We start from the raw sequence: 23,798 nt of genomic DNA, 5'->3' as shown, positions 1-23,798 counted from the left end.
TTCTTGAAACCAGTAAACCCAAAACAGGTGTGTGTTTTTTAAGGGCAGGACAGCTGTCAGCAACACATCCAATATCATCACACTGATTGGAGTCAAGGTTGGCTCACTCCTGGCTCCAATTAGCTCTGGGAGAAGTCATTAAGCTAGGGCCTCACATACTTTTTCCTCCCTGCACTGTGAATGTTTACATGTTATGTGCAATTAAACCATGGCAACATCTAATGTTTGTGTAGTATTATGTTCAGCAGACTGTGTTCTTCTATTGTTGTGACTTAGATGACGTTCAGAGCACATTTTATGCTCAATTCATGCAAAACTCCATGTAATCCCAAGGGGTTCACATACTTTTTCTTGCAACTGTAGAGAGGTCAAAGCACATAGAGCCTCTGCCAAGTGTTTATTGCCTCCTATTGTAATTTTATTTAGATATTTCTCCTCACTTCCTGCCCATGTGACACTGCTGTCACTGAAACAAAAAGGGATAGACACAGGAATAAAAACTTGGCATAAGTTCTAACCCATATATGTTATATTGTATCTGTACGTAAGATCAGCTGTAGGTACATTTTAAATACTGAAAATATAACAAGGTCACAATTGTTTTATAGGAGCTGGATAAAGAGGAAATGAAGAATGTCTCTCTACTGCTCAATGTTTTATTTAAGTTTGGAAACTATTTGACTTCAAATGGTGATAAATGGCTAACCACAGCAATCAAACAAGGATTGGTTAGGAAGATAAGTGTTTCTCTTGATCTTGTTTCTAAATTTATCTTTGCATGTAAAAAAAAAAAAAAAAGCGGACCTAGCTTAGATACCATTTTTATAACTGCAAGCATAGTTATGTATACATTTGATGTAAGCATACCTGCAGTATATATTACTTTTTACAGAGACCAAAAGGTACTCCTGACAATGCATTCATCTGATTCATCTGTTTTTTATTATGTGGGGGAATTATCTACTTCCTGGGCTGTGATGCTGGTTCATAGTTGACACAAGTATATAAATGTGCCTGTGCCTAGCTGAAATACTATCAGCCTGGGGATAGTCACTTGACTGGAGTTCAAGGACTTCCTAAAGTCTTGCTAAACCCTCAACAGTAAAATCAGTCTGTATATGCAGCAAAGCATGCTTGTTATGCTCACTGTGGAACCTAGGGGGTTAATCCTCCGCATTGTGTAAAAAGGTTGCTTGATCCTGTCTTCTCTGTTCCTCCCCTTCTTTTACCCCTTCTTTTACTGTCCCCAATCCATCTGCTGATGGTACAGAGCCTTAGGAGTCACTCTGCACATGCTCACTTTGGTGTGTATTGCTAAAGAGTTTTTTCTTTGGGGGGGGCTGCATGTGATCAGTACAGGGCCAATCAACACTGTATGGACAGAGGGTCAAGGTTATGCAGCCTCATAGGACAGTCAGAGCAAAATGAAAACTCCTCCTACAAGCTTTAACCAGTGCTCGGCTGAACACTGAGAGAAGTCACAAGACTGCTATATACTGCTGATGACAAAGGGTATTTAGCAGTTTATATTTACTAAAATAATTGAATTTCCATGTTCTGTGTACAGTGGAAGCACAGATATAGTGAATTCAGGGTCCTGGGTTTAGTTAAAATGTAATGCCATTTTGAAAAATTATTCTTTTGGGGTATTTTGTGGCATATCAGAAATGTATTGATGCAAGCTTGTAAAATTACTGAATGGTCAAAATTTAAGTTAAACTGATGTTAGGAATCCCTGGTAAAAATAACTCCAGTCCCCTGTCTGGCAGTTATTAGGATTATTAAATATTGTATAAGAATAGTTATTATAGAATAAAAACATTTTTTTAAACTGCATCTTTTTTGCACTTGCTTTTAATTTATGTAATTAAAACCCTTTTCCTTTTTTATACATGGTAATTTGGTTTGAAAAGATCAGAGACATTTTGATGTGCGCAGGAGGTGAAAAAAATGAGGCTTTAATAACTGTGATAGAAGATTTCTTTGATGTCATCATGGTAAGGGAGTTTTACTACAGCAAAATACTCGATGGCATCATCATATTCAATGTCGCTCAGTAAATGCAAGTTACAGGACTTAGCAATACTTGGGACTGTGTAGCAATTGGCTGAGCAGTAATGTGGAAACTGTGGAGGATAGTTACTAAAGCTGGAGTGCGCAAAATCTGGTGCAGCTCTGCATAGAAACCAGTCAGCTTCCAGGTTTTATTGCCAAAGCTTAAATGAACAAGTTGAAATTATAAACTGATTGGTTACCCTGTACAACTGCAACAGATTCTGAGTGCTCCAGTTTTAGTAAATCTCCCTCTGTGTGTTAAGAGGTTCACTTTTTGGATCGTATTACAGATTAAACCCATTTAGGATGTGATATATCACATATGCCGGGTCTCCTCCGCCCACACAGCTGCATTGTAACTGCCCATATGGAGGTATGGCCAGGCACACTGGAGGCAGTGTCTGCAAGAGCCTGACATTGCACTTGATCTACGGATCATGGGTGCAATACCATGCAGGCTCATCAGAAAGAAATAGTAAATGCACATTTTGTTTCCTGCATTTATTCTTTTTCTTAACCACTTCCAGACCGGACACTTTTACCCCCTTCCTGACCAGGGCAATTTTCAGCTTTTAGCGCTATCACACTTTGAATGACAATTGCGCGGTCATGCAACACTGTACCCAAATTAATTTTTTACCATTTTTTTTAGATAGATAAAGCTTTATTTTGGTGGTATTTATTCACCACTGGGATTTGTATTTTTTTTGCTATGTAAATGAAAATTTTAAAAAAGTGTTTTTTTTATAATATTTTGCAAATAAATAATATTTCATCATAAATCTTAGCCAAAATTTATTCTGTTATCTTTTTAGTAAAAAAAAAAAAATCCAAATTAGTTTATAAGCAAAAATTATAATTTTTAAACATTTTTTTTTACATTTTTATTTTATTTTTTTATATTATTATTTTTTATTTTTTTTTTTTTTTTTACATACTGTCACCCTAGCAGTCACCATGGTGACACTGTACTACTTGTGAGGGGTGATAAAGATTTTTTTTTTTTTTTTTTTTACACTGATTGCTTTTACACCCATATAGGATGTAAAAACAATCATTTCTCTTTCTCTCTGTGTGCATTCCTGCACTCATTGAGAAATACAGAGTGAGCTGTGATTGGTCACAGCTTGTCACATGGTACAAGGCTTTTGTGAATAGCCTTGTACCATGTGACCTCTGTGATCATTCACAGATTTCACACATAGTAAGCAATGATGTCACAAGTGACATCTTGCTTACTACTTTGCATGTGACCACTGATTGGCCAATCAGTGATCACATGATCGGGACCTCGTACAGAGGTCCCGTCCGACGATCGGTGTGTCACTGTGTCCGGAGGACACAGCGGGCACCGGATCGCGGTGCTGCGCGCTCCCAGGGAGCGCACACAAGCAGGGTGCGGGGAGGCCGTTTATAGACGGCCACCCGACCCTGCAGTGCCACTGTCCAGCCGTTTATATACAACGGCCGGTCGGGAAGTGGTTAAGGAATAATTTATCCTTTAAACATTTAATCCAGGACCATAGTGTTTCAAGGCATGTGTGTTAACAAGTTAACCACTATGCTGCCCCATTAAGTATAAAAAAAGAAAAAGCGGATAACCACGTTTAAAAGTGTTTATACGCTGGTAAAATTACAACTGAACGCAAGTTTGGTGGGTTCAAAAAAAATGACTGTAAACTCAACTGCCTGTAAACAACTGTAAATGACTGTACATGGACACATAGGAAAACATTAGGGAGAGTTCAGGGGCTGCTGAAAAAAATGCTGAACAGATCCTGAACGTCACTTTAGGAGCTGCAGTGTACATGAGCCCTAACACTACCAAGAAGTGGAATACCTAAAGCAGAGTTCCAGGGCACTTTGTGGAGTGGTTTTCTATGAACACTGCAGGAGTTTGTGTTGTGGCCTCTGTTGGTGTTCATGGGCACTTGCAGGAAGATGGCAGTCAGCATTGTATTGAATAGCACATATATGTCAGCTAGAATAGTGAGTAAAGCAACATAACTCACTTTTATTCCCCCTCATATTACATACGGGTATGGGATTTGTAAGTAAGTCATTAAGTACTAGAAAGCTGTAAATATGTAGAAATATTTTTATCCTGATTTTTCATTTATAGATCAAACATTTTGTTCAGTAGTTGAGCTGTGTCAGACAAATGCAAATTATCATCCAAAATGTATATGTATAGCGTGTGTTATTTTTTTTATGTTATATCAAAACTAAGCTGTCAGATACACACTCTAAATTCAAATGAATTAGTTGTTTTACATAGTCATGAAATGCACAAATTCACATTCTCATACATGCTGATTTCTTCTGTGTTAACCCACACTCTGTTGCAGCTGACAGATCATTAAAAAGTGCAGTAGGACAAGTAATGCCAGACTGTGAGCTTATCTTATTGTCTGTGGGTGTGGGCCACACTTCAGAGATAAAAGTAAATCTTATACCAATGTAAAAATCTTGCATTCAAATTAGAAAAGTTGTCTAAAAATAAAAACTTACTTAGGATTACGAAACTGAACAAAACAGCAGAAGAGTGTTTTACCTTGGTGATAGTTCCTGAACAGTCAGTATGATTTGCAGTATAGCCTATGCTGAGCAGCAGGATAAACAGGTGTGTTATTTAATGACTGCCAGGTGATCTAAAATTTGGATAGGTTTTATCATTTAGAGAACCTTGTTTTTTTTCTCCATACAATCTGTATCTAGAAAATATGTATATACAACATGGAATATATTTTACTATGTGATGTATTATGAAATAAACTTGCAAAGCATTATGGGAACTCTGGCCTGAAAAGCAGTTTACACAGGCTTGGTAAGAAACTTCTAGGGAAAGACCCAGGTGATTCATCAAAACATTTTACAGCATGCAAATTTTTTTTAATGCAACAAACATCTATTTTGGGAGGTATTGTTTAATATATGGGTGTACTTTTCAGATTTTTGTAACACTTGCTATGGAGAAAAAAGTGCAAATTATATTCCAATATTGTTTATATATAGTCAGATATTCATTTTCTCATATGCACCAGAAAAATAGGGCAGGACACCAAGCATAGGACAGAGTTGATCGTGTCAGCAAAATGGTTATTTACTTTATGTTAGACATATAGTGGGAAATTCATAATGGGTTTCTTAGGCCCCGTTCACACTTGTGTACTATAACCTACTCCCATACAAGGGCCGTGTTTGCCCACACAGGGATGCACAGGTGTTCCATGCATCCGTGTGCAGGCAGTCCCTTCCATATAACCTGGGATGCAGTGGCTTCACGGACACAGAAGCTGCTCCCAATTTGACAGCCATGCAAGAAGTGCAGATGCACGGCCCCAAACACACACTGTTTGCTAAAAATGTACTGTTACTACCAATGCATTATCTGACTTTTTAATGGCTATTTTAATTTAATTTTTAGGTTGTGCATGACCACAGTAGTGATGGTAGGTGGGGATTATCTTCAATAAAGAAAGCCATTTTTTTTTTCTTTTTACTACTAACCTTGCATACTGCTTCTTTTCCACAGGCAAAGCCCAGATACTTGAACATTTTATCGTAAGAATTTGTTCCTTAGTATCAGAGGCAGCAATCAATATTTTTATCAAACAAGAGGTACGTTGTCATTCAGCTGGCTTTGAAAATAAAGTGAGAGAAACCTTTGCAGTGAATGTGATATAACTTTACCCAAGAATGCCTGTAAAGAATTCATGCTTTGAATGTTTTTTTTTTATTACTAGTCATAAAATGAAAAGAAATGTTTGGTTGTAACAGGCAACAATTAAATCTTCTTTTTAGACACAAGCTCCTCCAGTGTGAGAATGTTAAACGTTGACCTAAATCGGAATACTTTTATCACTGCCAGCTGGCTTCAGTATTGCTTAAAATTTGAGTAAAGCCTGCCAGCAACTTGTATAAATTGACAGCCACTACTCCCATATAAATCTGTGCAGGCCATAGATTATGCAATTTCTTTCCTGAAGCCACAGGTTGCAGGAAAGAAAATCGCTCAAATCCCCCATTAACACTGACGGAGCTATGATTAATAGCGGCTGTAGCTGCCAGCAGTAATCACATGCTAAAAATCCGACATGCTGGTTATACCCAAGTCAGTCAATGGGTACATTAAGTCTGCCTATAGATTGATCAAATCTCCACCAGTCCCTGCTGAACCAGCCAAGGTTCAGTCGATCTGTGGCCGGCTTAAGAAAAACTGTAAAGGTAGCCTTACACTGGACCCTCTCTTCCATCCTGCGCTGCTAGGACAGACAAGATGGAATCGAATTAATTCTAATAACCACATAGACAGCCCTGACCAATCAGAATCTATCTGGCTCTGAGGATTTCCGGCGGTAAGTACAGCAGGGACCAAGGGGATGTGGCGGGGGTCAAGTGCTAGGTTACCTTTACAGTTTTTCTGTGAAGGTGAACTAAACCTTTAACATTCACCAATTGAGCTGAAGGCTGCTTTTGAATCTTCAACAAAGTTGCCTGAACCAAACGATGCTTTGTAAAAATCTTACTGTACACACTGCTCCTATATATGCAAAAGCACATATGAACAAGGCCCTTACAAAAAACAAGCAGGATATTGTTTTAAAATGAGGGAAGGCATATAAATCAAGTTCGATGTTTTTCTAAAATGACAATGAAGTCATGTTATGTGGTCTGTTTGACACTGTCAGTAATGATCACCTTTTTTTCTTTCCTAGGCTGTGCGTAAGCTTAATCTCATGCTTGACAGCATGCCCCATGAAACCAGAAGAAAGCTGATTTTCTCCAATGAGTTGATGGCTATAATGTAATCATTTAAAATTTGCTAAGTCTTTGTTGCATTGTTTTGATTACAAGTATGCTGCCACGAATTAAAGTGCTGCAAATGGAAGGGGATTTGTTCCCCTCTGGATGGATTGGAGGGATAGTCAGGTGTAAATGGACAGCCAGTCCATTTACTTTCGACTATCTGCAGAGCGGGCTGTGTCTTTGTCTGCTCTGCAGAAGCAGAGTGGACACAGACCTGTCATCTGCTAGATCCGCTCTGTTCAGTGGGAGCCAGAGGACAGATCTCCTGCTGAGCAAGTGGATTCCGCCCTGTGTGAAAGGGGCCATAAGTCTACGTTCACACCTATGCGTTTTCCGTTGCGTTTTTCAGAAACGTACAGCAGTCCATTTACCATGATTTCCTATGGGACAGGTTCACATCTCTGCATTTTTACCCAGTGCGTTTTTTGGAAAGGATCAGGGACTTATTTAAACGCAAAACGTTGCGTTTTTGGTTCAATAGACTTCAATGGAGACACTGCAGAAATGCATGTAGTGCATTTTTGATGTGTTTTGCATTTTAATCTGCCCAGCAACAAGTTAGAAGAAAAAAGCAAAACATGTGTGCAAAAACACACCGCAGAAAGCACTGCAAATACGGATCAAACGCAAACTGCATAGGTGTGAACCTAGCCTAAGACCTCGTTCAGACCATACATGCATAAAATCGAATGGAAAAACTGCACAGATTTCACATACAGATACATGAGTTTAAATCAGTTTTCATGAGCAGTTTGCAAATTCGCGTTCGGCACATGGTGTGAACAAGACCTAAAGCACAACTAAACCCATTCATTTCCAATTATCCAAAACAGTTACATTCAAGGCATGTCATTAATGAAAATTGTCACAGATGCTTCTGCTCCCAACCAAATGGTCAAGCCATCAAATCGGCTGGTACCATAAATGATCACATGTGCCGTACTATGGCAAATGCAGATCAAAAAAAGGCTAAGATAACAACTTCTTTGGTTATAAAGGTAAGAAGGTTTAGTTCCACTTTAAGCACCTAATCTGTGGGGTGAATAAGTGTAATTTCTGTAATTATTCCTCGTAGTTGAGATCTTCCAGTAACCATGATAATGTTGTTGCCCTTTGCTGAACTCTTTTAAGTTCAACGATGTTCATCCTTATTTCTTTTACAAACGCTGCAAGTATCTACAAATACCTGTTAATCTGCTAGAAATACAATGAGCTCCTAACCTCCTGTTTTGGCAAACAGCAACACATTTAATGCACTAAAATCTCAAGCAGTGTTGTCACCTTGAATCAGATCTCCCCTGCTGGACTACAAAACACCTAATCCTCTCTTCATCCCTATAACATAAGTGGGTGCTGTAGTACAGATATGAGAACACTGCTTAGGAGCTCATTAGATTTCTGGAGGATCAACGGTAAAATGTACATGTACTGCAAAGACGTTAAAGGATAAGTTCACCTTTTCCTAAAAATAATAAATGCACATTTTTTTAGATTAAAAAAAATGTGCATTTATAATTTTTGGTTCCAGGAGCCTGTAAAGCAGTGCACCAGTGATCAGCAGAGCGCTGGTCTCATGCAGGTCTCCTGCAGACCTGTCAGTATATCCGCTTGCCCGTATGGGATGTAGGTGCAAGCAGATAAATTGTCAGATTCAGTGATCTACCACGGCGCTCCACAGCACCATGGTAGTTCATTGAGAACTACAAGCCGACAGCCGCTAAGGCTGCCAGGACTTGTAGTTCATTCATTCACAGAACACTGAAAGTATGACGCAGCCGTGCGGGCGGAGCTGTTTTTAAAAAATGACAGCTAGTACAGGGAACTTCTTCCCGGACTTCTGTCACAGGGAGAGGGGGCAGGGGGCAGCGGCCTAAGCATTGGGAACATGTTCCATCCTAAAACGGTTGGAACACGTAACATGTTCCCAAAGATAGACTTATTGTTTAAGGCCCAGCAGAACCCTCTTTATTTAGAACTGTAGTGTAGTCAAGCTGCATATACCAAGAACAGCGGACAGAATAAATGACGTACCTCACCCAAACTGAGGAATCGGGACTGTTCTGTGTGAAGTTTTCCATTTAACTGAGAGACAATTCTTTTGTCTCAGGTTTATTTGCTGGTAGTATGGAACAAAACAACTGTTTTGCTCTGTTTGAGATCATTATGACTACAGTTAAATGTACAGTCTATGTTATAAGAATATGTCTACTATTTGTTTTTAGGTCTGCTATGGGTAAAAGAATCTTAGATGCAGGAGGTAAGGATTTTTAACTTAAAGGATTAAACAAAATGATCAGTTATGCTTGGTCTATTGCTTATGGATATATTTGAGAGAACAGTTGGATGTAATGATGTCAGCACCATAACTATATTAAAATGTATGTGTATTATCCAATATGTTTATTATTATATGTATAGTAAATGTATGTATATTACCCATGATGCCGTGCAAAGGTGATCTGTCTTATTTTAGTGATCAGATATTTGATTGGCCAAATGTTCTATGCAGGCTTATGCTGGCCATAGATGGATCGAAATTTGGGTGGTTCAGCGTGGATCGGACGAATTTTGATGCATCTATGGGCAGGCTAGTTGTACTGAAGTAGATCCATTGATCAACTTCAGTACAGCCAGCCTGTTAGTTTTTTTTTTTTTTTTTGTTCGATCCCTGCCAGCGACTACAGCAGCTGGCAGTAATCATTGTCGTCTGATGACTGAGAAACCTCCCACTGTCATAATACAATAGTTTCCCTGACTGTGTTGAAGGGAGAATTGAGCAATTTCCTGGTTAATGTATGGCCTGCTTTATTTAACCCCTTGCCCTCCTGAGGATTTACCCCCCTTTATGAACAGGCCATTTTTTGCGTTACAGCGCTGTGTTATATTAACTGACATTTGCACGGTCATGCAACGCTGCACCCAAATGGAATTTATGTCCTTTTTTTCCACAAATTGAGCTTTCTTTCGGTGGTATTTGTTCGCTTGTGCGTTTTTTATTTTTTGCGCTATAAGCAAAAAAATACAGACAATTTTGAAGAAAAAAAAAAAAAGCTATATTTTTTACTTTTTGCTATTGAACATGTCCAGTGAAAAAATAAAAAAAAATCAAATTTCATTATAAATTTAGGCCAAAATGTATTCTACGACATGTCTTTGCTAAAAATAATTAATTGGCTTGCGCGAAAGTTATAGCATTTACAAATGGCGATATAGATAATGGGATTTTTTTTTTCTACTAGTAATAGGCCGCTATCAGCGACTTTTAGTGGGACTGCGGCGGACATTGTGACACTGGGGGGGAACTAACTTGGTGTCACTGATACCCCAGGGACACCAATACAGCAATCAGTGCTAAAAAAAACACTGCCACTGTGCTAATGGTGCTGGGCAGGAAGGGGTTAATGTGAGAGGAAATAAAAGGGTTAATTGTGTGCTGGGAGTATTTTACTAGGGGGTGGGGGGGGGGTTCTTCACTGTAAGCACACTGATCTGGATGACAAACAAAACAATCTTCCTCCCCTTTGGAGATGCTCGGTAATCACCGGGTGCCGGCGGGTAATTACCGGACTGGACCCGGTGATTGAAATCTGCAAGCCGCATGCGCGCCCCCTACCCGGAAATGCAAAAATTATATATATATATAATTCTGCATACAGGTGCCGCCCTGTAGCAGTATATCTGCTATAGGGCGGTCCTTAAGCGGTTAAGCCCAGTATTTTGACAAATGACTGCTGCCAGAATTTTTTTTTTTTACTAATATACATTGAAGGTGAACCTGTTTTACAGATTACGATCTACAAGTGGCAATTACAGAAGCTTTGTGCAGAATGACAACAGAGGCTCAGCGAGTGGAGCTAGCCAACCACTGGTTTCCTATGGAATTTGTCTCTAATGCATTTAAAAAAATAAAGGATGCAGAGTTTGAAACCGTATGTTTTATTTCTGAATTACACATTAAAGAAATCTTATAAGTTCCTTCTCTCTTATTTATTTTATTTGTTTTTATTCAGGATTGCAGAAAATTCCTCAATCTGGTGAACGGTATGTTGGGTGACAAGCGAAGGTAACATTTTTGCACATATATACAGTGTATTTAAAGTTGTTGTAAAACTTAATTTTTTAAATGAAAATAATAAACATGACATACTTGCCTGCTCTGTGCAACGGTTTTTCAGAGCTACTGTGATCTTCCTCTTGTTGGGTCCCCCATGAGCGCTCTTGGTTCCTCCTGTTCATCCAGTACCCCTTCTCAGGTATGGGCTCCTGCTGCTCAACAAGTAGTTCTTTTCTTTCAGTGCTCAGAAGCTGCTCAGCCACTTGTCTCCATAGTGACTCACCTGAATACCGTTACCTGCCTCATTAGTCCAGCTTACAGCCAGCCCTTTTTGCTATTGTAGCAGCTTACCTCATTTCATTTCCTCCTTGCCCTTGCGTGGTCCATGATCTCCAGTGTTTTCCTGCCAGTATTTCTGTGTACAACTTGGTCTGGCTGACTTCTCTTCCAATTCTTGTACCTAATTTGTGGCTCCTGACTACGCTCACTTCTGGTTTCCTAACCCTGGTTTGTCTGATTACCCGCTCTGGCATCCAAACCCTGGATTCTGTTTTGACTACGTTCCTGAACTGAATTTTATTAAAGGTGTGATTTTAACTGCACTTTCTGTCTCTACCTGGTTTATAGTTCCTGACACCGCTATAGGAAGCCAGTTCCTATGACAGCACTTGTGCGGGCTCACTCCCAAGCCCCGTTGCCTGTGTCCATAGACAAGAAAAGAAGAGCATGGCCCCACTGCCGCTCCCTCGTCACAGTTTGATTGATTTTCCCTGTGTACAGTGTTGGATTATAATGTTGCTCTGGTAAGTGTAAGGAGGAGCTGGGGGGATCCCAGACACAGAAGGTGTTTTACCTTACTGCATAGAATGTGTTCAGGTAAAACAAAATGTTAAGGCTTTACAACAATTTTAAATATACATATTTTATACAGTTCAAGTTTCAGATACTTAAAAGGACTTTAGTTATTAGTATTAGTTAAAATGGCATTTTTTTTTCTTTAAGAGTTTTTACCTTTCCTTGTCTTGCTGCACACCTGGAAAATCACAAGGTATTTTATCACTATTACAAATAGACATTGTGAAATTTCAAATTGACTAAATTTGATGTGATGTACAGTATGTAGAATACTTTTAACCATGATATTTTTCAGCTCCAGACACCATCTGATGAAAAGCTGGAAGAATTCTGGATTGATTTCAATATTGGTACTCAAAGCCTTTCCTTCTATGTTTCTACTGATGATGAGGTAGTGCATTAATGTATATACCTAATAACATTACCATTGTACCTAATCTCCTGATAGTTTGCATGTGTATATTGATTATCCTATCATATCAGGATCACCAGTGGGAGACGGTGTGTGTAACAGAGAATGACGTGGATTTGTACAATATTGAAGGTACTGCCTCTCACAATAGTAATAAAGTGTCAGTAAACCTAAAACATTTAAGAAACCTGTAAAGAAAAATGTGATGCTATGTATTTAGTGTATGGAACTTTGCTGTAAGAGTTATTGTCCTACTTTAGCTGCCATTATTAAACCGAACCTGTGCTTTGCCCACGCAGAGCAAAGCAAAAGGAATCACTCTAACTTAGCTCTCCCCAGCAGCATGTACTGTACTTAAACATTCCGCCAGGAGCAAAGAAAAGCTCTATGTAAAGGCTGCAGTGCTGTCACATGTAGTAAGTTGGATTCTCCTCAATACCTGGGAGTACTGGGTATTTCCTTTGGCTCCTGCATTGAACGGTATTCTAGGGGAGTGAAGGAAAGGTTTTAATGTGCAGGGGAGGGGAGTAAAAGAAAACCTGTTTTTTTGTGTTTTTTTTTTTTATATTTTTGCTTCAAAAGGTTTCCAGCTAGCCATTGGCACTATTCTTCTATGGAATTATGAGGCAGGTGGTCTGTTGTGGGTTTGAAATATCACTCCCCACTCTTTTCTTTCATTTGAAATGTTTTAGTTTTGATAAGTTCTCAGAGCTTTTTCATATTGAATGTTGTAAAGAAAACAAATAAACCAACTTATTCACTTGTGTTTCTTAATTCTCTTAATTCTTTACTATCCTGTACTAAAGAATCATGTTGTAGCGTAACAATAATTTTAGTCAGCACCATAAGGTACTTCTGCATGCCTCAAGCATTTCTGCAAAACTTCTCTCATTGCCACAATTATTCCCCAATGCCTTACACAACTGCCAGTTTTGTGAAAGTCAGTTTTTGTATAGGTTTAGGAACTTTCCTATGTGACAGCACTTGGGCCTGACTATAGGCTCCCCAGCCATCACATACAATATTGTAGTTATGTTCTGCTAGTTCAGAGGTTGGGGTTGTTGGGATAGGCTTGAGGGACACTTTTAAACAGAATGCTGAAGGCATTTTGTTGCAAATTATGGTGCAAGTCATTGTTAACAGCACTGGTGTTAGGTACTGGTTTGCTTTAAAGGGAATTTTGTTACTTGGAACAAATTTAGCATTTTTATTTCAGTTTATTCCATATGAAGTACTTTTTAGGTTATTTTCCTATTTTAAAGAACTTCTCGTACATATTTTTGTTGTTGTTACATTAACAATTGAGAACACAATCATTCAACTATTGAGATTTGTAGCTGAGCTAATACAGGGAGCTTTCAGTGGCTCAATGCACTGCTGTGACAACACTGGAGGGAATTTACTAAAACTGGAGCAGCCAGAAGCTGTAGCAGCTGTATATAGTAACCAATCATCCTTTAGCCTTAGCTTTAAAAATGAAAGATAGACGCTGAATGGTTGACATGCACAGCTGCTACATGCTCTGTCACAGTGTTAGTAAATTTCTCTCATTGTGTATCCCAGTTGTTTCTCTTACATTGTACTCTGCAGATGCTGTTCAGTCGGAGACTACAAGCTGTTGTGTCTACACACATTACCCGAAAATGATCCACTTTTGTCATCCTTAGGAAATTCACTGAGAAATGACATGCACAAGTTTCTAGGGTGTATGTAGACAGGAAGTGGCTGAAAAAAAGTTACAGAATAGTAGAAGTGCTGATATGCAACAAAGATTAAAAAAAAGCTAAAAAGAGAAATTTATTAAAGAAAAACATGGCAATGTTTGTGGGAATTTTTATCCTTCCATTCCTCTGTTATCAGTAAACCCAATGATCTTGCTGGGAATGCAACCAATTTGACCTCAAGTTCTGTGCATACCTTTTGACAAAAGCAGTGATCCAGTTACTTTAGCAGGGGAGAAAATTTTAGGGAGTCTTGTTAATAGAATATTGTTGTCACAATTATGAAGCTTTGCCTTTTCTGCTTACTGTGTCACCTGCTGACTTGCGTCACAGCGAATCGTCAGTGTGGTGTGATCATTGTGTAGTGAATTTTTTTTTAGCTGGTGAGATGTCATGAGAAGCTGCAAAGCTGAACCAGAAAATGAATAGTGGATTCGCCTTCCTAACTGTTCATAGAACATACTGTGTATCATAAAACAGAAATACAAGACTAAACACTGCACATTTGAAAACTGAGCAGCAGTAAAAAAAACAAACAAAAAACACCTATCACAGACCTGTATAACAGATCAAACAGGATACAATGATTTATTATTATGATATATTTTTACAGAACCTATTTTCTTTCTGTTTCAGCTGTTGGTAACAAGATGCTGTTAACTGTCACCCTAAATACTCCAGCAACAGTTGGTCAGATAAAGGGATCTTGCCTTCGGATATATTTTGATAGTGCTTTGGATATTACCAGCGTAATCAGGAAAGTGTTTGGAGCACATAAGTTTAAGGTATGTAGTCTCCTTTGTGCGTTTGGCAAGCTAGCAACTTTAAAGGCTAAATAGTTAAAGAAAACATTTCTCATTTAAAATACCTTCATCAAACACCTTGAAGATCAACTTTACAGTTTCTTTAGAGTGCCCACTATCCATTAGAACAGCTGACTGACAGTGTAGCCAGTGGAGTAGATTTTAGGACATTCTTTATCTATAGCTGTAATATGCAGGAAACGTATTGAGTAAATATTCAGTACACCTCTGCAGTACATGTACATCCTCCCATGTTTTGTCTGTTAATCCTGCTAGAACTCCAGTAAACTCCTAATTTCTCAGTTGCACAGACGATACTGTCTCTCTAACACTAAAATCCTAAGCGATGATAGGAGCCATGCCTGAGTGCTCCTCCTCTTTATGGAATGGAAATTAAGATTGGGAGGTGTACTCTAGTCCAGCAAGAAAGAAATGAGCAGGCCAAAAACACTGCTTGAGATCTTGGTGCAGCAGAGGCAGCATTATCAGCTCCCTCACTGAAATTCTGACAGGTTATTATTTTTCTGTAATTGCAATTTTAAAAGGGCAGGACCATGGTGAAATGTGTAAGTGTTGCATAAATGAAGGTTTTTTTCCTTTGAATTTTAGCCAGATTTTCTTTTTACCACTCTCCAGGTGTCATAGTAAACCAGATTTGTTTTAGGATTTTAGAGGGGATATCCTTAAACGGGCACCGTACGGGAAATGAGAGTTGGTTTCTTTGGAACTGTGACAATAGCTCTTTATTTCCTAATTTTGCATTTAAAGTGGTTCTAAAGACTCCAGGTTTTTTACCGTCATGTATTCTATGCATGAAGGTAAAAAAACTTCTGTGTGCAGCGCCCCCCCCCCCCAGTTCTTTACTGAGCTCCCTCCAATCTAGCAGTGTTCTGAACAGCCTCTGCTGTCTGGGGACTCTTCCACCTCATTGGCTGAGACAGCAGTGGGAGCCCATTGGCTGCTGTCAGTGACAGCCAGTGAGCCAATGAGGAGAGAGCAGAGGGCTGAGCCTAGCCACGGTTCTATGTGTCTTATGGACGCATAGAGCAGTGGCTCAGGGACAAACATGCAGCGGTGCCCCCAGGACGAGCGGCTTTCCCTGGGGGCATTGTTTTTGGGGGAGGAGCGCCAGTGGGGACCCTTAAAGAAGAGGATCGGGGCTGCTCTGTGCAAAAGCACTTCACGGAGCAGGTAAGTATAGACATGTTTGTTATTAAAAAAAAAAAAAGCTTTAGTGTCACTTTCAGTGGCTGACACGATAATTTAAGAGGGTTTCCCCACTGTAACCCTTTCACTTGTCCAGTGATAGTGATGTACATCTGACCTTAAACTTGCACCTATTAGGCATTTACAACTACAACTACTTGCCATTTTGCTTTGGAATACCATCAAAGCTACTTTGCAATGGCAATGAGCTGATCACCAGGATCAGCCTCATCAGCAAAGAACTGGAGGGGCTTAACATGCTAAGTAATTAGAAGCTTCCTTTTAAAACGTCAGACTTCTTGTTAATATTGTTTTTTTTTATTACAGGGCTTTATAAAGAAACAAGGCATTTCAGTAGCAAAGACAACGGTTCATGTTATTTTTGATGAAAGTGGATCTCAGGTATTAAAAGCTTTGCTTTACATATTGATTGTGGGATTATTATTGCCAGATCCTAACTATCTGTACTTGTTTTAAGTATGGTTTAGTGTTCCTTATATAGAACAAAAAAATGTCAATGTTTTTGGCTTACTACTAGGAATAAATCACATTAATGCAAATATTCCTAGGCGGACCAGTTCTTGTTGCAAATAACAAAAAGTGTAATTTTTTGCTTTTAAAGTGTTACTAAACCCAGGACCCTGCATTTACTATATCTGGTCTCCCACAGTACACAGAACATGGAAATGCAGTTATTTTAGTAAATATAAACTGCCAAATACCATTTCTCACCAGCAGTTAGAGCAGTCTTGTTACTTATCTCAGTGTCCAGCAGAGCACTGGTTAAAGCTTGTAGGAGGAAATTTCATTCTGCTCTAGGAAGATGCATGACCCCTGTCTGGACAGTGCTGATTGGCCCTGTGCTGATCACATACACTCTCCCAAGAAAAAAACCTCTCTAGCAATACACACCAAACTGAGCATGTGCAGAGGGACTCCACATAATGTCTTATAAGTATATAAAACGGGGTCACTGGAAGAAGGGAGGATCAGAGAAGTCAGGATCAAACAGTGTTTTTACACAATGCAGAGGATTAACCTCTTAGGTTCTACAGTGAGTATAACAAGCATGCTTTACTGCATATACAGACTGATTTTACTGTTTGTGGGTTTAGTAACACTTTAACTTTCCCATATTGCTTTGCGATATTATTTTGATGTAACTGATTTTTGGAATCATGAACTTTTTTTTGAGCACTATAATAAAACAGAGCAAAGCTTAGGTACTGGAGATTTTCAGTTTTATTAAACATTTAGGCTATTTTATTTTCCTTCCTACTGCTTTGCGAAGTGTTTGCCAGCATATAAAACTGATTAAGACCAATTCAAAACTGGTGAAAAGAAAATGCTAACTGTATAACTGTGTCGGTTTACACAATAATCTAATACAGCCTTTTTCAACCAGGGTGCCCAGGCACCCTGGGGTACCTTCAAGTTTCTTCAGGGGTGCCTTGGCAAGATGCCACAAAATTGCCCAAAACCATGTACAAGCCAGCTGGTGGGTGAAGCCTGTCTTTTAGTTATGCAAAGTCACAGGTTTTCATTTTCCACTTTTACCACCTTCTTATGGAATATTCTCTTGACTGATGACAGCTTGTTGGTCTGGAAGGGGAGTCCTGGGCACTTTGTTGGTGGTCCTCTGGTTTTCAGAGGACTTTCCTCTCACACGCAACATCTTGGAACTTGAGACAATTGGCTGTCTCTTCAGCATTGGACCTAGCTTTTGTAGGGCCAGCTGGTTTTGGTTCAGTTGGACAGTGCCAAGGTGGTGTACATTACTCATCAAGGAGGAACCAGACGTTTTTCTCAGAATAGGTGTTCCAGAACTTGTGTTGGAGGTAGAGGGTTCCAGATGTGGGCTTCCCGGCCTTCAGGTTCAGCAACAAACTGTACAGGTTTGTATCCAAATGCAGGAATACATTGGCAGAAGCAGTTGGTGCTCTGGTGCCTGTGGGATTAGTACACCCTGATTTGTGCCTTTCCTCCTTGAAAGTTCTTCCTTGTCTGCATGGTAGGTTTGAGATGCAGGCCATTCTGGTGATCCTCATTGCTGTAGATTGGCCTAGGCAGATGTGGTATATTGACCAGGTAAAATTTCTAGTAAAATCTGACAGACTGCGGTTACCAGTACTTGGAAATGTTAGCTGTATTATTTTCTTTTTTTTCAGGCTTTTTATTTTATTTTTACATTCTAAACCTGCCAGTTACACAATTCCTGTCCTGGAATGCTCACTCCATTCTTTAGGGGGGGTGTGTCTATACATAGCACTTTTAGCTGTTTAGGAAATCATGGATACAGCAGTTTTTATTGTTTGCTATAGATCCTTATACCTGAAAGTCAAGAATCTGTGTCTTCTGCTAAGCATATAACTGTGGTGGATACCAGTGATGTCAAAACCAAAAACCAACCTTGTTTAATAACACCAAGTAGCAGTCAACAAAATTGTGAACTGGACAGCTCTCAAAGTTGTAATAAGGTGGCAGTATACCTATGAATGTTTTATATTATGTGTATATGCATGTTTATGTCTGTCTACCCAGTGAAATAAACACACATGTGGCTTCAGGATATACATATGAAGAAATGTTATATCTGTTGTCATATATAGTCTATATCAGCCTGTGATAATGTTTTCATTTTTTCATTCATGTCTACTGTCCAAGATATGACATATTGAATATTGCCATAGCCTAGCTTCCTGCACATGTCAACAAACAGTGTAGGCAATATGTGATTTATGTAGCTATAGACCTAACAGACAGCCACACACCCAATACCACCATTTTTGGAGTCTTTCATGTATGTATGTATGTTGTGTGCCATTTGTCACTGTTCAAGTAGAAGGATAAACTGACAGGCTGGAAAACTGATTGCTATTGTTTCTTTTGATAAATTGGCATCTGCGTCCTTCTTTCTTCCCTGACTGAAAGTGACACTAAACGTTTGCTAAAAAAAAAAAGTTCTACTCAAGTGACTGTGTTCGTTCTCCATGGTGCCACTGTAGCCACACTCTCTTGCTTGCTCCTGAAATGGACTGTGGACTATGGGATGTTCAGTGTGTATAGAGCAGTGAATCTGACTGCAATTAACATGCAACTTTCCTTCAAAACAAACAGAAGTGAGGAGGGGAAAGGAGGGGTTTGGGAGCTCACAAAGCACATTACAAAAGAAGCAGAAAAACACAGTAGGAAATGTTTTCTTGAAAAAGTAATAGTGGATATGTGTTTTTTTTTTTTGTTTTTTTTTTAGAATAAGCCTACCATTTACTTTCCAATTAAACCCAAAACGTCAGCAGAGCTAAAGTAAAACATTTTTGGCGAGTTACACTGACAGGTTCTCATGAGAGTGGTCGAATTGTGCCTACAGAAACTACCACGTTTGTAGCCTATGGCCAGCTTAAGACATTGGTTTAGAACAGGGATAATGAATTAAAATTCACGGAGGTCCGAGCCTCATTTTAGTGCTATGACTCGGATCCTACATATCACAGCCCCACCCCCTTACATTACAGTTTCCCCATCAGTGTCATTAGTTCTTCCCTTTACATCACAGTACCCCCTTTTACATTGCAGAGCCCCCTCTTTACATCACAGCACCCCCTTTACAATACAGCCCCCTTTTATATTATATTGCATCTCTTTACATCTCAGCACTCCCATGTACATCACAGCACCCTTTACAATACAGCCCCCTCTTTACAATACAGTGCCCACTTTACATCACAGACCCCTTTGCATTCAAGTCCCCCCATTTACATCACAGCCCCCCTTCACAATACATCCCCCCTTTACATCAGTGCCCTCCTCCTCCCCCCTTCACATCACAGCCCCCCTCCTTACATCACAGTTCTTCCTATACATTAGTGTCCCCAGCCATCCCCTCACATCACAGTCCCTCTCCCCTTCACATCAGTATACTCTGTCACTCCTTCACATCACAGTCACCCCCCCCCCCCACATCCATGTCTTCTACACAGTCCCCTTTCTTTGCACCTCAGTCCTCTTCACAGCCCCCCTTAGTTGTATCCCAGACCCCTTCACAGCCCCCCTTTCTTGCATCTCAGTCCTCTTCACAGCCCCCCTTCTGTGTATCGTGGTCCTCTCCGCAACCCCTCCTCCTTGCATCCCAGTCCCCTCTACACCCCCCATTTACTTGCACCCCAGTCAGTCCCCTCTACAACCCTCTTTTACTTGCACCCCAGTCCCCTTCCTAGCCCCCATCCTTGCACACTAGTTCCCTTCACTGCCCCCTCCCCTCCTTGCACCTCAGTCTTCTTTACAGCTGCCCCCTCCCTTACATCACATTTTCCCCTGTCAATTATAGTCCCCCTGCAACCTTTTCCATCCTACTTCACACAGCAGGTAGAAGGCAGAAGGTTTGGCGTGTCCAGGCAGAGGGCGGGAGCTACCTAACTTTTCATGTTAACAGGCAGATGATTGGTTGCTAGGACTGCCCTTAGCAGCAAATCACAGGCTTGTTAACTGGGCAGCTCCCGCCCTCTGTCCGGACATGCCACACCTTCTTCCGTCTACCTGCTATGTAGGGAATAAAGTGGGGAAGGAGGGTGCAGGATTCACCCGGGAGAGGACACCCAGGCTGCTAAGTGGCGGAGTCACGGTCCAGATAGGACTGTCTGTTTTCGGACCACGGTCCGCCATTTAGTGATACCAGGTTTAGACTAAAGAGTTGATAAGCAGCTGTCAATGAAGGCACTAGGTTGTAGGGAATATGATAATACTCTTCTTGTGCTGAAATAAAATGGTACAGGGAATGGGCTGCTTATACAAAAAAATGCCTTGTATGCAAAGCCAGCACAACAGGTGGTTCCTCCAACATGTGATGAATCAAACACTGTTTATTTTCTACAGCAAAGACATAATCAGACTGGATATAAAAATGAATAATCTGAATTTATATTACAGATCATGCTGTTCATAAATAATTCTTGTCTTCTACTGGCTTGCTTTTTGTAGTTGGTTACACCAAGTCGACTAAAAGTTTCAGAGGCATCAATCAATATTATAGTTCCTAGTACTCACAAGACTGCTAGCTCATTTGTATCAGTAACAACACGTGAGTTACACTTTCTTCTTTGGTAAAGTGCATTTAACAGTGAATTAAAGTCCTCTCTAGGTTGCAGAAACCAATTTGTGTGAAAGCAGATCCCCAGTTTTATTCCCCTTTTTTTTTTTTTAAATAATTTGGCCAGTTTTTTTCCAAATAAAAATGCAGCTTGTATTTCAATTAGTGCCTTCTCTGCGGCACTGTTCTTTTCAGAAATTTCACTTTGACACAGTGGGGTTTATTTACTAAAGCTAGAGATTCCAAAATCAGACTCCCTTCTGCATAGAAACCAATCCGCTTCTAACCTCAGCTTGTTCAATGAAGCTTTGGCAATGAAACCTGGAAGCTGATTGGTTTCTATGCAGAAGGGAGTCTGATTTTGGACTCTCCAGTTTTAGTAAATAAACCCCAGTGTCTCTTCTGGTTTAATCATTTGCCTACCGGGCACTTTTACCCTCTTCCCGCCCAGGCCAATTTTCAGCTTTCAGCGCTGTTGCGCTTTGAATGACAGTTCCACGGTCATGCAACACTGTACCCATATGGAATTTCTATAATTTTTTTTTCACATAAATAGTTTTCTTTTGGTGGTATTTAATCGCCACTGAGTGTTTGTCTTATTTTTTGCTAAACAAATGAAAAAAGACTGAAAATTTTTAAAGAAAGTTTTTCTTAATTTCTATTATAATTTTTTGCAAACAAGTCATTTTTCTCCTTCACGGATGTGCTTTGATGAGGCTGCACTGATAGGCTTCACTGATAGGCAGCAATGATGAGTACTGATAGGCTTCTGTGATGGGCACTGATGAAGCAGCACTGGTGGACATTGATGAGGCTGCACTGATGGGCATTGATAGGCGGCAATGATGGGCACTGATAGGCAGCACTGATAGGTGGCACTAATAGGTCACACTGACTGGCGGCACCGATGGGCACTGACTGGCAGCATTGATGGGCACTGACTGGCAGCATTGATGGGCACTGACTGGCAGCATTGATGGGCACTGACTGGCAGCATTGATGGACCCTGATTGGCATTGATAGGCAGCACTGATGGGCACTGTTAGGGATGCACTAATCAAGGCAGTGATAATCAGTGCCCTGATTATCAGTGTAGATGTCTCCTTTGACACTTACCGGTTATCAGCAGTACTTTCCTCGCACTGCCACAGCGAGGATTGGACACAGCTGATCACGTGGTAAATGGCATCTGTGATTGGCCTTTTACTGTGACGTGATCAGCATCATTTGATCCTGGAAGAAACAATCCTACTGCTAAACAAAACAAACTTGGAACTATCTCATGTGCCATTTGCATCAGAATACATACAGTCAACATTACTACAAAGGTCAAACAATCAGATTCAGATTCTGGATGACTTTCTGAGAGAGCTGTATAATTTCCCAAATATTCCACTCAGGCAGAAACACTCTTGTCAGCACAATGCCCAGATATTCTGTTCTTTGAAATTGTTCTAGCTGACTCTTCCAAAAGTTCACAAGCCACCCAAACCGAAACCGTTCCTGAAGCATCACTTCCTTGGTCACAAACAACTGGCATTTGGAGCCTGACAAGAGAAGGAATTCTTCCAGACAAGGGAAAATGTAAATGTTCTGGAGACTTAGGAGAGCCTGGTTAGATTGGTATGTGGCGGTAGGCATTGGCAATCGAACTCAACAAATCATTCAGCTGCACATATTTGTTTGCAGGGTCTTCTAGCCAGGTAGAGGTTGAACCCTGTTGGGAGGTCAGTAGGGAGGGATCTTCGTAGTACTGAAGTAGCCCTGGATTGAGGACTAAAAGAGAACGCTGGGGGGAGGGGGAACTTGCTGTTTTTGATACATTGGAAGGGGGTCCTTATGGTCTGGAGGGAATAACATGAGGTGATCCAGGAAACAGGTGATGTCCTTTGCATTTTTAAGCACTAAAATGTTTTTCAGCATTGCTGGAAAAGGCAAGGATGAAACCACCCCTAGAAATGATAAATTCTGCACAAAAAAAGACATTTGATGTGCCTAATCACAAGAAGAATACAAGCTGCCTGAAAAAGGGAGCCTCTAACAAGGTATGTCTGAAAGCTTTATTCCTGCCACACTGTTTTCTGTGCAATGCTAAACCTGACAGTCTGTTTTTAGCCTACAGCAGCTGATGTAGACAATATGTTGACTGATGAAACTTTCCCACATGTTTCAAAGGGAGGTCACGGTTAGTAGCATTTCCTATATTGTTACAATGTTAATAATACTTTGTCAAAATAATATAATTTAACAATTTATTTCCCAGAAGAACAAATGGATATTGTGCCGGACACACAGTTTACTGCTGGAAAGAATATGCCAATGTAGGTACCATACCATGGTTAATGTGTTTTAAATAAGGATATGTCAAGATAAATACCTGATGGAACCTGATGTTCTGATGAAGGGTATAACTGTCTGATTCACAAGATATCTGTTAATTCAAGGATAGAAAATAAATTATTCAGCATCACTGTGAGTGGACTGACTGTCTTGCAATTAGTATGCAGTTCCCAAGTTGGACAATAGCAATTTCTAGCTGACCATTACATGGCTTTAAGACTACTTTGTTGCTAAATGAAAAAAAAAAATAAAAGAAGCCAGTTAAAGACCATTAATAATACTTGCCAGTTCAGATACTAGCAAAGTGCATTTTCTCTCTCACAACTACACTAGCCTTTGAAAATTTCAGCATCCAGCATTTCCAGGTGTGTCAGAGTCCTGCTTATCCCTATTGTGCCCCTTCAGAGCTACAAAGACACACTAGTGGGTGGTGGGCCAACATTGGCACACTACAGGGAGA

The 23,798-nt window shown here is 40.0% G+C and overlaps 2 protein-coding genes across 2 annotated transcripts in view; one reads left to right on the top strand and one right to left on the bottom strand.

Moving 5' to 3' along the window:
- SYCP2 (synaptonemal complex protein 2) overlaps positions 1–23,798 on the top strand; it is a 93,655-nt gene that overhangs the window by 6,605 nt on the left and 63,252 nt on the right. Inside the window, exons 3-20 of the mRNA XM_089658653.1 lie at positions 609–737; positions 1,893–1,997; positions 5,483–5,507; positions 5,591–5,676; positions 6,774–6,862; positions 9,087–9,121; positions 10,651–10,793; positions 10,875–10,927; positions 11,921–11,966; positions 12,069–12,164; positions 12,257–12,317; positions 14,543–14,691; positions 16,243–16,317; positions 18,237–18,392; positions 20,890–20,989; positions 22,919–23,043; positions 23,114–23,183; positions 23,262–23,319. Coding sequence (XP_089514779.1) covers positions 609–737; positions 1,893–1,997; positions 5,483–5,507; positions 5,591–5,676; positions 6,774–6,862; positions 9,087–9,121; positions 10,651–10,793; positions 10,875–10,927; positions 11,921–11,966; positions 12,069–12,164; positions 12,257–12,317; positions 14,543–14,691; positions 16,243–16,317; positions 18,237–18,392; positions 20,890–20,989; positions 22,919–23,043; positions 23,114–23,183; positions 23,262–23,319 — 1,601 coding nt within the window. The remainder of the gene's footprint in view (positions 1–608; positions 738–1,892; positions 1,998–5,482; positions 5,508–5,590; positions 5,677–6,773; positions 6,863–9,086; positions 9,122–10,650; positions 10,794–10,874; positions 10,928–11,920; positions 11,967–12,068; positions 12,165–12,256; positions 12,318–14,542; positions 14,692–16,242; positions 16,318–18,236; positions 18,393–20,889; positions 20,990–22,918; positions 23,044–23,113; positions 23,184–23,261; positions 23,320–23,798) is intronic.
- Positions 23,332–23,798, bottom strand: part of PHACTR3 (phosphatase and actin regulator 3) — a 190,255-nt gene continuing 189,788 nt past the window's right edge. Inside the window, exon 9 of the mRNA XM_089658658.1 lies at positions 23,332–23,429. Within this exon, the coding sequence (XP_089514784.1) occupies positions 23,363–23,429 (67 nt within the window). The 3' untranslated portion in view covers positions 23,332–23,362. The remainder of the gene's footprint in view (positions 23,430–23,798) is intronic.

The sequence above is a fragment of the Staurois parvus genome, unplaced genomic scaffold (genome assembly GCF_062004578.1).
Source record: "Staurois parvus isolate SC_StPar_1 unplaced genomic scaffold, SC_StPar_1.0 ptg001087l, whole genome shotgun sequence".
Lineage (NCBI taxonomy): Eukaryota > Metazoa > Chordata > Amphibia > Anura > Ranidae > Staurois > Staurois parvus.
Note: the sequence above shows the minus strand (reverse complement) of the source record. Positions and strands in the feature narration are given on the sequence as shown.